General features: G+C 35.9%; 1 protein-coding gene across 21 annotated transcripts in view; it reads right to left on the minus strand.

Annotated features, from left to right (window-relative positions):
- Positions 1-1,752: 1,752 nt before the first annotated feature.
- LOC105286432 (protein retinal degeneration B) overlaps positions 1,753-16,874 on the minus strand; it is a 33,188-nt gene continuing 18,066 nt past the window's right edge. For 10 of the 21 annotated variants that reach the window (XM_026973263.1, XM_026973261.1, XM_026973262.1 and 7 more), the window contains 12 exons: positions 16,671-16,856; positions 16,422-16,584; positions 14,162-14,560; positions 13,675-13,967; positions 13,460-13,606; positions 13,015-13,331; positions 12,820-12,928; positions 12,337-12,493; positions 11,882-12,031; positions 11,610-11,790; positions 11,066-11,340; positions 1,753-3,483 (listed from right to left, as the gene is read on the minus strand). In XM_026973263.1, coding sequence (XP_026829064.1) covers positions 3,351-3,483; positions 11,066-11,340; positions 11,610-11,790; positions 11,882-12,031; positions 12,337-12,493; positions 12,820-12,928; positions 13,015-13,331; positions 13,460-13,606; positions 13,675-13,967; positions 14,162-14,560; positions 16,422-16,584; positions 16,671-16,856 — 2,510 coding nt within the window. In that variant the 3' untranslated portion in view covers positions 1,753-3,350. Of the gene's footprint in view, positions 3,484-6,426; positions 8,923-9,567; positions 10,155-11,065; positions 11,341-11,609; positions 11,791-11,881; positions 12,032-12,336; positions 12,494-12,819; positions 12,929-13,014; positions 13,332-13,459; positions 13,607-13,674; positions 13,968-14,161; positions 14,561-16,421; positions 16,585-16,670; positions 16,857-16,874 lie in introns of those variants that run through there. The other 11 variants (XM_026973271.1, XM_026973265.1, XR_003407182.1 and 8 more) reach the window with 10 other exon arrangements.

Consider the following 16,874-nt stretch of genomic DNA (forward strand, 5'->3'; position numbering starts at 1 on the left):
TCGTTATTAAATTTCCTATTTATTGGCTTTTGTTAGAATGTCTATTAACATCATTTGTAATAGGCTTAATTGTAAAACAATCAGTTCATTTATAACATAACCAACTGTTCGGAAATATGAAGTAATAGTACTCAATAATAAGTCTAAGAAATACTTTTTTTATTTTTATGTACTTAATAGCGGTTCAAATCAAGCGACGCGGTAGCGTCGCGACGCCAAGTATTTTATTTTTAAATAGTATTTATATCTATTTAATTAATAAAATGTCTTTAAATAAAAATAATTAATTTTATCAATAGTACATTAACTAAAAAAACTTTATCATCAGTAAAAATCATCAGTACAAACTACCTGTACTTTTTCATTCTCTTCTGTTTTCAGGCGCAAAAAAATTTTTCTCGTAATTGGCAATTATAAGTTTCGTTAAAATCGAAGCTGGGAAGAGTTCTCTGCCAACGACATTTCCTGAAAAATCAACTGAATTAAATAACAAGATTGAGATTCCCTTCCAACGCGGGGCTTTGCGGACACCTCATAGGAATACATATATGCATATTTATGCTACGTATGCACATATGTATTCACATATATTCCAATGTTCTCGCAACCTGCTATATGCATATGTATACGTATTTTTCTCATTTATATTTAAATGTAGACGTCGGTATATGTGTGTGTGTGTGTGTGTGTGTGTATACACACACACACACCTGTATGTATGTACATATACATATATGTATATATGTATATATATGTATGTATATAGAACTATTCTTGTATCATATTACAACAATACAAACAGTCAATATTAATGATAATGTTAACTTGCGTACTGCAAGCACCACAGCTAATATAGCAGTTTGAGCAATACGTAATGCTTCCTTGTATCGGGATCGGGAGATTAATGCGGCGAATCAGCGAAGAGATCTTCGAGAAACACACGATGACGACAGATTAATCTCCGTCACCTGTCGCGCGTTTGATTCTGCCTGTTCTACAGGGTGTCCCGAGAACAGCGAATTTTTATCTCCCGCTCTGCCTCATTCATTTACCTTAATTAATTTAATATACACTATTAATCTTAAATACACAGAAATTTCTTATGTTATAATATAATATAATATAATAATAATCTAATACTTTAATAATAAAATCATGTTAAAAAACGATAGTTTATTTTTTAAGATTAAATAAACGAACATAAAAATTGAGATACTTTATAGAAAATTTTAAAATATTTGGAAAGATAAATCGTCAATAAAATTTTCGCTGCGACAAGGCTCAGGTTCAAAATATTATAGAAAAGTTTCTCGAAAGATTAACTGAATTAAATAATAGGATTGACAAATTCTATTGCGGATATTAAATTTGGGACACCATGTACACATCGAATCACGCTCGAAGGGAAGATTATACCACTTCCTAATATTGATTGTGATAGATTTAAGCGTAATAAACCGTTGATTGTTGCCACTCCTATCCCCATCACGCCTTTGTGCGCTTTAGAGCTGAGACAAATAACGTCCTCCTCTTCTCTTTCCTCCTCAATGGAACCATCTTCTCTACAAGATGATCCAAGATGATCCGCCGATTCGTGCGAATATGCAGAAGGTTCACGTACAAAATCAAGGAGATGGACTCCTGTGCATCAGGAAGCAGCATTAATCCATTTCAGCTCCAAATCGCACGTTTCCCATAGCAGACTTCCGTTGACGAAGCACCTAGCAGCTAGTCTTGTAAATATGATCTCGATTCTCTAACAACGTAATTATTATTTACACAGTACCTTAAGGTATTTACATCGTCAGCTACAGCTTTTACACGACTTTATGTAACAAGAGGAAAATAGCTTTGTACCGCATATCGTCTAAATGTCGATGCTTCGTCTTGTAACACGATTCGCACTCGTTCCAACTCTCGCAATTAAATGTTGCACGAATACTGCTCGATAAACGCGTCGGTTTCGGGAATATATTATTGGAATACCGTGCCACAACGAAAGACTGAGTGACAACGAATTTTTTGCGATGCAGATTCACGCAATAGAAATCGAGAAATTCATATTGTACCATATTGTTTCGCTCATCGCTGCGATCGCGACTATAAAATATTGTCTTAAATGTTACCCTTTGTACAAATGTTTGCCTTGTCAGTCAATTTATAATTTAATAAAACACCGAGCACTTCCACAGTGCTCGCGGATAAATAATATGCAGAGTTTAATCAATATCAGTACAAACGAAGCTAACAAACGAGTGAGACCGCGTATAACGAGTTTGTAAATCCGCGTTACAAAGTGCGCGTCCCTTATTTTGCAATTGTCTCTCTTGCTGGCGATGTGAGTGTCTCGCGCGAGGAAATAGCCCTGAAAGAACTTACTTAGCGCGAATCTTGTAGAGCATTACGTATTACGTCTCTCTCTATAACGTTTGGCAATGAGTAGAGTACTAACAGATCTTACGCTAATTATCTCTAAGCGTCAGTGTCACAGATAATATTACGTTACTTCTCTTTAATAACAACGGGGAGACTCAGGTAACAGTTTCAACAAGTTTCTCATTCTCGGTTGCATTATTCCACTAAACAAAATTTAACTAACATTGCAATTTATGTATATAAGCGTCACTCGCGTGGACAGCAACGTATTGCAGAAGGAGAATGTGTTTTTAAAAGAAAAAAATATTTTATAAATATGTAAATCAGAAAAAATTATTGATAATTCATGATGCAAAATATATAAAAAAGTTGGATATGTACAAGAGAAATTTATTTATTGGAATAATACGGGAGACGTGCTAGTTCCCACAATTTATGGATATGCTCCCAAAATTTATGGAATAAAAATTATAACGAGAAATTTCGAAAGTCAAGTAAAAGGTTTATGATCTAATTGATTTGTATATACTTACTTTTGTAATTTTTTATAATTTTTCGAATTTATAAAACGAGATGTATCGGATGATATCGGAAGATATCAGGAACTAGCACTCGCGTGAAACCAAGAATGACGTCGGAGAACGCTAAAGAATCTATTATATCGCATCGATACGGTAATTCTTTGCGAAACTATACAACTCGGACTAAAGATTTACGACACAAGTATCACAAAGTGACGCCTACGTCATTTACCTCCAGAAGCTATAGGACCGAGAGTAAAGAATCTAAAACATCACGAATCCGTCATGAAGTTGTCGCGATCATGATCCATAATATAAAAATCCATTATCTCGCGAAACGAGGGTCTACGACGAAATAAAAGGACCAACGTATACAGAACCAGGAATCATATCGTGTCCTTTCCTCGCGAGCTACCGCCGAGATTCGAAGAACGAGCGGCAGCGTGCGAATCGTCAGAGTTTCTCGGTCGCTGCAGATTGCTGAACGTTTGATGCTGATGGATCCACGCTCGTGGATCGTTCCAATGGGAAGGGCGCCTTGCCTAAGGGTGGTTGCGAGATCGCACGTTTGGCCGTCCTAAAAGAGCTGTTGATCAATAGCAATTAATGAAAACGCTCGCAAACGTGTTCACGAGATGATCGAGGAACATCAACGCGTTTCCTACATTAAAAAGAATCGAATCTCTTATCTCGAATTTATTAGGTACATCCAAATGGTTTAGTCTTTTTCTTCAGCGCTCTGGTATTGTTATTTAACTTCAAATAACTTTTCGCTTTTTTATGTTTTTGAAAAGTTGGCATCAAGGTTTGTAAAACGTCACATGTCATGATTTAATTAACGATAAACGTAATTTCGAAAAACAATAGTAAATTGCGATGAGCAATGAAAAGCTATTATATATTAAGCGTGTGCAAAAGTTATAGCCTTTCTTTCAGCGCTCTGTTATTCAGCGGTATTATTTAAACTTCAAATAAATTATCTCTTTTTTACATTTTTAAAGAGTTGGATCAAAGTTTGTACAACGTCACAAAGTTTATAAAATATCATGTTATGATTTAACGATAAACTTTGAAAAACGATAGTGCGATGAGCAATGAAAAGCTACATATGTTTTTCGTATTCAACAAATTATTTTGGACTTGGGCTGGAAAGTTTTTCCGCACGTTAATACGTATTCAGCCAACTTGTGCCTTCAGATTACCACTTATTCCAATCAATGCAATACCTTTTAACTGAATAATATTTTTGAGATACGAAAAAGCTTTTTTCGCAAAGGAATTCGAAATTTATTTAAAGGACGACAGAAAAGCGTGAAAAACGAGGGAAAATATTTTGATGACTGAATTGTATTGCATATATTACTTAAAAAGCGAAAACGTGCAAAAACTGACTAAAACTTTTGCATATTTCTAATACTTTCATGAAAGATGAGGACATATATTCTTTAGGCAAATTATTTCATTGTAGTTAATATTTTGTATGTAAAATTATGTATATTATGTAATAGATGTAATTGTACGTGCATGTATACAGGGTGTATCTTAAAACGCGCCCACTAAGTACATAGTGTTATTCCTGAGGTGATTTTAAGACGAAAATCCTAATACCAAAATGTCGAGGCTATAATAGTTTTTAAATTGTAAGCATCTGTAGTTAGCGAATTAGACTGCCTAAAGTTGGCGCGCTCAGGCGCGGTACAACGCAAAGTGCGCTAAAGGCGAGAACTGACTGTCGCCCCTCTTGTGAAATATTGATATGCGAAGATAAGATTGTTTTTGCTAAGTTTTTCATGCACTAATGTTAATAATAGAGAAACATTTCTTTCCTTATAAAAAAAATTTATCTCTTTTTCATAATATTGAACAGAATTTTATGATAAATTGTTAATTCTTAGTTAATTTTTCATGGCATAAAAGATACTTTTTCTAATGTCAAACTCTTATAACATGGTTTTCTAAAAGGAATTAGTTCTTATAAATGAATTAAAATTATGTCGGGACATAATAGAAATTCGGAATTATTATTGTGTCGACATAATTGTAATTCATTAATAAAAATAGTAATTTGTTTTAGACAATTATTTTTTACGAGATTTAGAGAAAGTATCTGTTATGCTATTAAAAAATAAAACAGCTTACCATGAAATTTTCTTCAATACTATGAATAAAAGATAATTGTTTTTATAAAGAAAGGAATCTTTTCTATTTTTTAATATTTTACATATTTACAGGAGAAATACAATTTTTAGTGGATGAAACAATTAGCAAAAACAATCTTATCTTCGCATATCGATGTTTCACAAGAGGGGCGACAGTCAGTTCTCGCCTTTAGCGCACTTTGCGTTGTACCGCGCCTGAGCGCGCCAACTTTAGGCAGTCTAATTCATTAACTACAGATGCTTACAATTTAAAAACTATTACAGCCTCGACATTTCGGTATTAGGATTTTCGTCTTAAAATCACCTTAGGAATAACACTATGTACTTAGTGGGCGCGTTTTAAGATACACCCTGTATATTTGCAATTCTCAATTACTATTAAATACGGCGAATTTTATCTCATTGGGAAGAAAAGATTTCGCGTCGTGTTCTCGAAGATCATCTCGATGAACGCTTTATTGTTGTTGGCATGCATTCGGCATGCTATCATTCAAACCAGCGAGACTGATAGCGTGCAAAATGCAAGAATTATTAAATGAACATAAATTATTAGATGAACATATTGCATTCTTGGAACTATTCGCACATCTAATCCAAATATTTATCAATAGTGCGACAGAAACGAATTGTACGTCGATCCTGGAAATCGTCGAAGTCTCGCTACATATAAACTGAAGGAAAAAATTGTTTATTTATCACATGTGAATGCAGGGGACAAAATAGCATGAATACAGACACGATGAGGGGGGAAGCATCGACTTACTCGAAAAGCGGCTGAAAATCAGTTAAAAAAGTCATGGATCAAAATTGTTGACAGAATTTCCTTCAAGCGAAGTAATTAACTCGGCTACTTTCCAGGCAATATTACGCAATCCGCTTCTGTGTTGTGCGACACGTGCAATAAGCAGCGGTGATCATTTCTTTCTTATTCGCTTATCACGTTCGAATAAAAGCGCAATAATGCAGTCCCTCGTTTATCACACTTACGCTGAAAACAATGAACAATTTCGCTCACGTTCGTCAATGCATTATTATACATTTTTAGCTGTTGTGTTAGCTGTTGTATTAGCAGCATTTGTTATTCTACGCTGCTAATACAGATCCTGTCTCCTACACATAATACATACATAATATCAACAAATGTTTACAGGATGCAGTGCAAAAAATATGCAAACCAACGTACTGTATGGCAAATTTGAAACAGATTTGCGCTCGACAAAAATTTTATTGGTGATGACCACAACATTTAATAATCTCCGATATCAAATATATCTTTATATCTTTATGATTAAAGTCTAATAGAAGAAATACTTGATGAAATAATATTGAATCGCAACCGATTGAAAGGTTTTTTCTATTTCTCAATTTCCTCGTTTGAAACTCTTGGAAATTCATCAAAACTTTAACACTTTTAGTATCTGATCAGCTTCAAGGTTCAATTCAGCCTTAGTATTTGGTCAGCACAGCTGATAAAAATAAGACACTCGAGCTACAAGTTACAATTTTTGCTATGAAAAAATACGGATTCGATTCTGTTTCATTATTGTCTCTCTGCATATTTTTCTGCATCCCGTGTGGAATAGTGTGCTTCGATTGGATTGAAGTTAAACTCGCTTGCGAGCGAGCTAAATACAAATCGCCATTGAAAGCGGATGAATGAGTACAGCACAGCGGGGAAAGCGGCGTGTTTAACATTATACTGCTGGGAAGCGTGTCGTAACATCTCTGTGAAGCGTTAATAAATAATGAACCAGATGTAGACGGTGGACACCTGTCCACCCTGCAAGTGACAGCGAGACGATCATTCGGATCTGTTGTCCTTGGATGACGTGGAATCGCAGCGCTAAACATTCAACTAAGCGGGACAGGTGCTGAACTGTCCAAGCTTCTCTTACGTAATCCTAGATATTATAGCTCTGGCAGCCATAATTACCAACTATCACCAATTTGTGATTTTGATACTATAACGATCTTGAAATACGGAAGCAATTTATTTTTTCACACGCGCAATAGTTTAGATCATTAACTAAGAATAAGTAATAGTTTAGGTCATTAACTAAGGATCGCATCTAGATGACGATGAATTACACTAAACACATACTTACGACAGCACAACATAGCTTATTGTGTATTAATTTTATATTAGGATAGGCAAATTTCAAAAAACAAAAACCAAAATTCTCCAAAACATTACTACAACATTTATATTGCCATCTAGATGCAACCCGAATTACTTAGTTAATGATCTAACAGATTAATTTTATGCATTAATTTTATGCACAGTTCTAGATTTTTTTTTTGTAGACAACTTTCCATTTATTGTCATTATTTTATTGCAAAATGTTCGTGATAGTTTATTGGACAAGGGAGCAACAGATAAAATCAACACGTGATAAGCTCGTTGAGTCTTCGTCGAGTCTACTAACACTATAAAATACGATAAAGCTGCCAGAACTATAAAGGGAGCCCATTAATAAATAAGCGAAAAAAGGGCGAAATGACTTTCTCTCTAGAGGCAGCAAAACAGCTATGGGATGTGATGGTTCACGGAACGAATCTCATGATCAATCGATCAATTTCTACAAGCACGTGAAGAGATCTTGTTAGAATGGCCTGCGGGGGAGTCCTTCCTTACATTTCCTTTTCGATTAATTCTTGGCACTGCTTTCTTACTAGCGTACGCTATCGTCCCACACTTGTCCCATGGTCTCGCCACCTATGGAATGCAATTCATGAACGAACCAGAACCGCTCAGAGCGACGAGATTGATTAAGTACGACTCGCGTGAATTATGATCGGCACAGCGTAGTTGCATGATCGGATGAAAATGCTAGCATCTGCCTCTAAGAGAGATCGCACGGTGTGTGTCCGTGAGTTCTCGAGACTTGCACATTCACATATATAATAATCGTGCATGGTGTCACATCCTTCGTAAGTCTATCGCATCCTCATTCGTGCTATCGTGGCCTTTTTACACAAGCAATGATTCAACCTGATCTACCACCAAGGAAACTGTTTATCCGAGATCGTTCAATTAAGTTTCCATTTAACTAGATTCTACTTTTATTTTATTTTATTGAACTCGATAAGCGAATTTTATAGTATGATGATTCCACAAGTTTCTTGTAAATTTTATTATATTATTCTATTACAAGATTAATTATGCATAAACAATAGTCTCGATCAACTTAAAATCTCTTCAGAGATTAGAGATTCAGTTCTACATAACATTAGTTATGTCATACATAAAATTTTTAATCTTCTCGAATTCTTTTGTATTTCTTAAGTTAAAGTTGTAAACATGTTCAGTACTTTTTTTACCAAATTTTTACTAAAAACAATTAGACGTATGTCTTAACAGATATTATTAAATCATATTCAAGTCCATTTTAAGAAGATGTTAATCACTCAATTTAGACCAATTGTTATATTCTTCAAGAATGATGCATCTTTTGAATGCACGGTCAGTAATTTAACTGCAATTAAAAGTTTAAACTCAACTCTGTTAAGGGAAACCCGCGAGGAAACCCAAAACAGTCTAGGTGGTGGATCTAGGTGGTCTTTTGTAACACAAAACACTGATCTAACAAGTTTCAAGCGGAACATGAGACGGCGGTTTACCTTCGTCGCTAAAGTGAAACCGGTTCATTTCGGAAGGGTAACGAAAACGACTCTATTTTTCCCGAACGTATCTAGAGCGGGTCATAGAGCGGGTTTAACCACATATCCTGGACATATGTACTAGCCAATAGACAAACAATAAGTTCGAGCGTAGGATGGCGACAACTGCTTTTCGCCGAGCGAGAGACAGAGACAGAGTGATATTTAACTACGCTGACAACGCGACATATCCTCATAGCAGGTACCTGCAATCAAGAGACTGGTCAGCGATATAATGATCGGCGTGCCTTCACTTTACTAATTAGAAACAACGTGGTCGATGCAGCGCGCGTTAAAGGTAGAAAGATTCGTTCGTAAGCGCCAGAAGAGTTAGATGATGGAACGCGTATTAAGAGAAAGAGATAGATAGATAGAGCTTTATTTATTTATTTATTTATTTAGAGAGAGAGAGAGAGAGAGAGAGAATAAGATAAAAATGTTGACCCAATTTGGACCGCGATAATCGCGTTCCATTCCATAATTCTATATTGAACGTTCTGCGATTCGATTATCGGCAATTATGTTACCAATAATGCCATCATGAACTTGGAGCTCTCGCGTCCATTAATAACCGACAATTTTTGACTGTTATAGCTCTCCTTTGATCATTTAACACGTTATCTTAATGTTCGTTACGTGATTATGGCTATCATAATTAATTCCATGTACGCGATCAATCTCAGAGTCAATTAAAAGATCAAAGATGTTTCAGTAAGAAGCTTCTCTTTTTTTTCTTTTTTCAAAATCTCTTGTAATAAAATGTAATATTTAACATGTATTTGTGTTACACATATTTATGTAATGTAACACATATTTAACATATGTGTTCATATTAAATATATATACATATATTTTTTTTTCTTTTTTGCATGTGGGAAGATAACAATTGAATCGAATTTCACGCAATCTTTCTACCAATACGTTGCGACGTCTGCGAGAAATTTGAGGAGAAGGAGAAGGCGTAGGCACCGACTTCTGGTTCGCAGAGTACAGGTTTCAAGTTAAATAGATTCATTCAAGTTAAATAATTGACAACATGCCGAAAACACAGCATCTATTCGTTGCTCGAATTATAGAATTAGCGATCATCGCGCAGTCGGCGCTTACGGCGAGAAGTAAGCGAGTAGACGGTTTATAGATAGTTACCAATGTGAGTAAGTTAATTGTACGTAGATTATAGGCGTGTGTTAGATGTGAGTAAGGTAGATTTTCCGCTTTAAGTAGACGCTGTTGCGCGCCGGGGAGTTCACCGCAGTGTCGTTACTGGAACATAGCCGGTGCTCGTTTTCACACACTGAGGACACATAGACGCTTGCCACGGCTGAAGAGCTGTGCTCAGCTCGCGCGCGAGTGCCGCAAACGGTGTCCTTTCCCTCAACCCTTTCTTGCCTGATCGCGACAAAAGAATATTGAAGACTGTGCAGTTTGCGCCAAGGTACTGTGGAACACCATTGTTCATTAAAATTCAGCGTCATCTTTATCTCTTTGCGTTTGCTTGATTGTGCAACACATAGAAAGTATCAAGCAAATTTTTTATTAAATCGAAGTATCTCCAAGAAAGTGTTGATAGGAATTTGCAAATTCATTCCTCGTCAAATATATCAATTTTAATATCTTTAACAGAAGCATTTAACAATAGAACGATTGAGAAAGTTGGATTAGTAGAGTGCCAAGAGTTGCTACAACAAGCGAAATTTCTTGCAAGAAATTTTGTGAGATAGTGATGCTTAGAAGCATTATCAGGCAATAAAGGGTGAAGGGAATCTGTCCTCGCGCCGATTGCATCTTTCACTTATAGTAGCTTCGAAAACCGGTTGCACCAGCATTGATTAATGCAAATCATTCTTAGATCACTTAGTTAATAAAATTTTTCTTTCGCTATCGTACACAATTCCCGATAATTGCAGTAAAATCTCTTATCTACGGTAAAAAACAATATGAATATAAAAAGTAATTTTATATTAAATAAATATCTCGAAATACTGGATTATTTAGTACAAAACAAGACAAAGCAATTTTTATACATATAGATTCAGCATAATTAAACTCTTCAAAAATAAAAATTTTCCTAGAGAATATCATTTTTAAGCTACAATATTATATGTATGTACAATTAAGAATTGAAGCTAAAAATATAAAAGATAAACAGAGAAATAATTGATAACTATGATGAAACCGATAGATCGTGAATGCAACCGGCCTCGGAACACAGTAAGTGCACAACTACGACGCTTGCAGCGTGACGAACGATAACAGAATCCGGCGACAGAAATATTTAAATCCTTTAGCGAAGCTTGGAAGCTCTGTTATTGCAAGATCATGGCAACGCGTGGCATCGCAAACACTCACCTTCGTCGACGTAGGGAAGTATTTTGTCCCGGTAAGCCAAACTGACCCCTCGGAATCACCATGCGCGCGTTACCCTGGGCGGGACGCGAACCCCCGTGTGCCTGCAGCGTACTCAGATGAGCGGCGTAGCCGTCGTACAGTATTGTCGCCAGAGCTTGATGCTTCCTGGATGCCTTGCCGATGATGAAGATTTGGCTTGGCTTGAGATTTATCGCCGTGTACACGCTAATGTCCTTCTCGCTGCCGTATGCCTGATGAATTATCATGCCGTGCTCCTAAAACACATCAAATAGGTCGTTAGCGTGTCACGATTCCATCGCAGATGGAAGAAACTGGGACTTTCTTTCTAAAGTTATTTTTACAAAAATATTGCAAAGCATTCTTTCTTCATTAATCGTCGAATTAGAATCATTTTGTGATTGATAAATATGTTATTTGTCAGAAAAGTATTTATTGGACTGAGGAAAGTTATATGTGAGCGTTATCTATTTTTATTGTCAGTGTCAGTGTGATTGTAGCAATTTTTGCTATTATTTGCACGCACCTTCACAAGCTTATTCAGGTAAGCGGCTTTGTGGGCGAGCGGATCCCTGGAAAGGCCGTCCGCGAACGAGACGAGACCGTGAGGAAAGTTGTGTTGCGACAGCCAGGAAACCACTGTCTGCTGTTGCATGTCAGGTCTCGCGGTAATGTAAATGATGAGATAACCCAGTTCCTGCCAATGCCTGCAAAAATCAATAGAAAGAGTTTTTCAGTAATGTTCTTACATTTGCTCGATTAAACAGGATTAACAGGATTGTTTTTGCTGTACGTTACCTCACAATGTCGACGGCACCGGCCCGGACTTTCGGATCCTTCCCGCTCACGGACCTGCTGGCGGCGAAGGAGCCGTCTATGCTAAAGACCACGCACTCGGTCCTCGGCGGTATCACAGTCATAAAAAAGTCTACAGATGTATGATCTCCTCTGTGGAGTGCAAGCATTGACATACTCAAATTGAAAATTCGTATTTCTCATCAGCATTTTTTATAACAAATTTATTTATATGAATTACGTACACAATTACTTTCATTTATTTGTTTTCTTAATTTTATTTTATTCTTTATTTTGACATATTAAATTACCTTTTTCAATCGAGATTATCAATTTATCATTTTTATTTATTTTTTAATTCTAATTATTATTATTACTATATTTAAGTATAATTTATTTTTAATTATGATAACTTTAATTTACATTAGTTATGTAACTCGTGTGAATGATAAACTTACCTTACAACCATCTTTACCGGATAAAGTCCGTAACCTAGCGCTTTATCGTCCGGTATCTTGTAAATTATTCTACCATTCTTATCAGTTACCTCGGTAGATAGATACGTCCACTCGCCTGCTGGTGGGTCTTTCATAATATGGATATCCACTTTCTCACCTGCGACGAGACAAAGAAAACTTAAGGTTTCGCTTCCGTACTACATGTAACAGCAACGTATAACGCACGTTACGTCAGCAGCCGCGGTCTAAATTCATTTTGGCATAATATTATTCTTGATAACAAACGATAGTGTCGGTAATTTCGGTTAAACCAACCAAGTATCATCAGTGAGAGCAGATTAAACTCGCAATTCTGATACATGGACGAAGTAAAGTTCGAAAGAAAAATAAATTGAAAGAAAGATGAATTCCGAAGGAATTATTATTTTCTTTAACGTTTGTTAAAAATTGATTATTAATTGTTTTATTGATTGTTGTTAATACCTGTTAAAGTTATCATATCAATAGGACTGTACATGAACCTAGCAATTAATACTTGTGGTGCGCCTTCCCTCACGATGACGTCGTTCGCTCTGTGATTGGCAGCAACGTTCTGAAACATTTCAACGTTACGATACTTGAGAAATACGAAAGAAACGAAGGTGAACGACTAATGAAAAATAGTCGTACGGTACGTACCTTATATCTATATCTAAGATCACGCTTAAGCAACCTTATGAGAAATGACGATACCTTAATTTTAACGGAGGTACGCTTTTTATTCCATTTCTCTCTAGGTTGACCTGGACGGAAGCAAGCGAGATCTTTCTCCTCGTTGCCAAGCAGCGGCAAATCGAATCTGCCCAACTGCCGCAGAATGAACGCGATCACGTCCGAGGACTCCCAGTAACTAGCGTGGAAGAGATGTGGCAAGGCGTTCGTAGGAAAATTGGCGAGACCCTCTGGACAGTAGAGCGCGTAATCTAGCCTCTTGGAGCCCCACCACTTTTGCGTCACTGGAACAGGACAATAAATATTATAGACTTTCCCTGTATTTTATCTTTAAATTACATCAATATAACAGAAGTTTTACAAATTTTTAATATAGAAGCAAAGATAAATGTTGGTATAATATCCTACTTACGGGCAGACACCGCCTGTAAAGGAACATTGTCGATAATGCCCGACATTGTACTTTGAAGCGATATATCGGATAGTCTTCTTAAAAGTTGAAGATTAGGAATGTTCAGTCCATCAGCGAACAGCTGCGGGTTGGTCTGTATAGTCTCCACTGAAACCATTGGAATATGAATATCAGTACAAGTTCCGCTTTCGTATTCTGCGAGTTATCCTACTTACGCAAGTGATAAGGCTGACCGTTGCCGAGCGGATACTTTTGATATCGGGCGATGTTGACCGGCGGAATTAACGAAAACCTTGCCGAGATCAGGGGTTCTAATCTCGCGGCTACAGGATCGGTGGGATGGAACAGATTGTACACTTGATTGACCAATGGCCTGGGAATGAAGCTATTCTTGTCACTGGACGCTGCGATCTTCCTGTAAGCCAGGACCAATGCAAGCGGACTGCCAAACGTAAAAAAATCGCCCACTTCGAAGTCAAGCTTGTTGTGGTGTGGATTGTCTGATGGACTGCAAATTGCAAATACAATTATTTCTATTAGTGAAAGATGTTAAATTCCAAAAAATAACTTTCCAGCAACACGTAATACAATATTATATTAAAGGCATCAGATAATCAAATCGTGAAATCTTGTTAATTTCTTTGTTCAGGAAACTTTTCTTTGAAACTTTGTTCAAGAAAAAGTTGTGATATTCTTGCTCACCTCGTGCCAGAAGATCTTCTTCTGGGAGAGGGCGCGGATAGATGCTTGCCATCTTCTAAATTTCCGCCGTTATCACCCTGCTGACCACTGCCTTCCAGAATACTGTTCTCGCTACTGTGTCGCGAGTATTGCGTCGCTCTACACAGGGCGTCGTAAGTCAGGATGGAACCCACCGAGTCACCCACGAAGCAGATCTGCCCAGTAAAGCCTTTGCCTTCGTCGCTCTTGATGAACTCGTGATATACCTGATTGGCGCCCATTACGACGCGCGACACCGCATCTTGATAATCCGAGGTCGAACTCGCCAGCAACGGGATTGCGCCGATCGGGATGGTATCGTGCGTCACTTGCGGCGTGTCCATGCATGAAGGCGACATATCAAAACTATATGGACTCAGACTGTATAAAATAAAATGATTGGATTAAAATGATTACCTAGCTGTAATAGAATTAATTTATTATTTTTCTGTTTTTTTTTTATTATAATTGAGATTCTTATGTACTTTAATAAAATTATTAATCAAATTAAAAGTAAAAGTTGTTAGAGAAAAGGCGCTAATACTAATATATCATTTTGTTTTTGGAGATTATCTTTTAACATAAAGCTCGAGATAAAACTTTATTTACATATATATATACTAGAGATTACTCCTTATTAGATGGTATATATTTTTTAATTATAATATTTCTATTGTTAAGAAAATAATATTCTTCTAAGACACACAAAAATTGAGTTCTGAGAAATCGGGAATCGAAACCAACATATCTATTCAAAATTATAAAATATGTTAAAAATAATATATATTAATAATGAATTTAGTAAATGGTTCAATAATAAATTAATGGTCCACTAATATAAATTTATTTGATATTCAAATACAGATATGTACAACTAAGGAAAAACAATAACAGAGATAATGAGAGAAGAAGAAGAAGGATTGGAATGAATGAAGAAAGAGAAAAGAAAAAGAAGCCCAAAAAAGAAAGAAGAAGATACGATAAAAGACGGAAATATGACATTATATAACAAAAGATATATAACATAAGACGTAGAATAGTAGGTCCAAGACATCCATGTATCCCAAGAAGGGAAACATTATTTCTCAATTAAAAATAATATACCCATACAACAAAAAGCTTGCAACAACATTGCAGGAACGTTGCAATAAGGTTGCTACAAGCTTTTATGCTGTATAGCTAATTATCTAATGAAAATAAAAATCTTCCGCGCGCGCGACATTATTTTGCTTTCTTCAATTTCATATTTTTAAAACTAAAAAAAACTGTAAATCCTTCCAATCTCTTCAAAACAATCTCTTTAAAAACAAAACATTTTTCAAAAATATTTTTAAAATGTTTTGTTTTTAAAGAGATTGTTTTGAAGAGATTGGAAGGATTTACAATTTTTTTTAGTTTTAAAAATATGAAATTGAAGAAAGCAAAATAATGTCGCGCGCGCGGAAGATTTTTATTTTCATTAGATAATTCTATATTAAATTACACTTTATCAAGTGTAATTTAATTTGTTCCGTTACTAGAGATTTCGATTAAGTCATTTCTTTATCAAGTGTAATTTAATTTGTTCCGTTACTAGAGATTTCGATTAAGTCATTTCCAATTTTCTTTAATGTTGTTTTTTGAATATACTTTTATGAGAGTGTCGCACATATCACACCACAGAGTATGTGTTGGATTACAGCACACTCTCGTTAAATATTTTTCAAATTGTATTTTTCATGAAAAAAGCAATAAAGATAAAAATAAAGATAAAGATAATAATATACTTTTAGAAAGCCACAAACATGTAAAACAATTTAATATTTTAAGAAAAGGCAATTTCTGTTATTTAGGTTGCATAATTCGTGAAAAAAATATAGGAACAAAACTTTCGAATTTCAAGAATTCGATGTAAGCTAATTCCGCATATAAACAAATAAGAAATATATAAACTATATGAGTTCTTAATAAGTTAATTAACTAAACAGGTCGCGTTTATATTAGTTTTAATAAAGTGCAACATTTAATATTAATGAAAAATAGGGATATGTCTCTTTAACTAAGTCTAGGTCAGTTTCAACATCTTTCCTCTACTTGCATCACCAAATTCTTAAACAAAGACGTCGAGAAAAAAAAATGTTCTAATTAATTACACTGAAATTTTATTTTGTAGTCGTTTCTGATTAGGTGGAAAATAATAGTCATTAATTAAAGAATTCATTACAGTCGTTCTGGAATGTTAATGATGTTAATATGCTGTTACCTTGATAAAATTCCAAGACCCTCGGTGCAGATGGAAGGGCAGGCGACAAATTTGATGGACACATGCCCAACCATACTAGGATAATGCTGTCTCATGACGGACTCGAAGGCTCCGCGGAATGTCGTTATGTCTGACTTCTTTGCCGTTAAATCAACATTCGCGTCTGGAACACGAAGTCAATATATATCAGAATATGGAAATTCAATAAATCGCATTCTCCCGCCCACTGATGTGAAAGCACTCGCTTACCTAAAAGGCTACCACCGTGCACCACGATAATTAACACGGTAATTTTGCACGGCTGATGCGTAGGAGAGTGTTGAGGAGATGTCGGGCACGACACGTCGATACTAGTAGACGTGCAGATCTGCAGCCTCTTACTATTTCGTTCGCTGGCGACGCGTTGCAGATATGACGACGAAAATATCGTGTCTTCTAAAAACACGTAAGGAA

This window comes from Ooceraea biroi, chromosome 10 (assembly GCF_003672135.1).
Source record: "Ooceraea biroi isolate clonal line C1 chromosome 10, Obir_v5.4, whole genome shotgun sequence".
Lineage (NCBI taxonomy): Eukaryota > Metazoa > Arthropoda > Insecta > Hymenoptera > Formicidae > Ooceraea > Ooceraea biroi.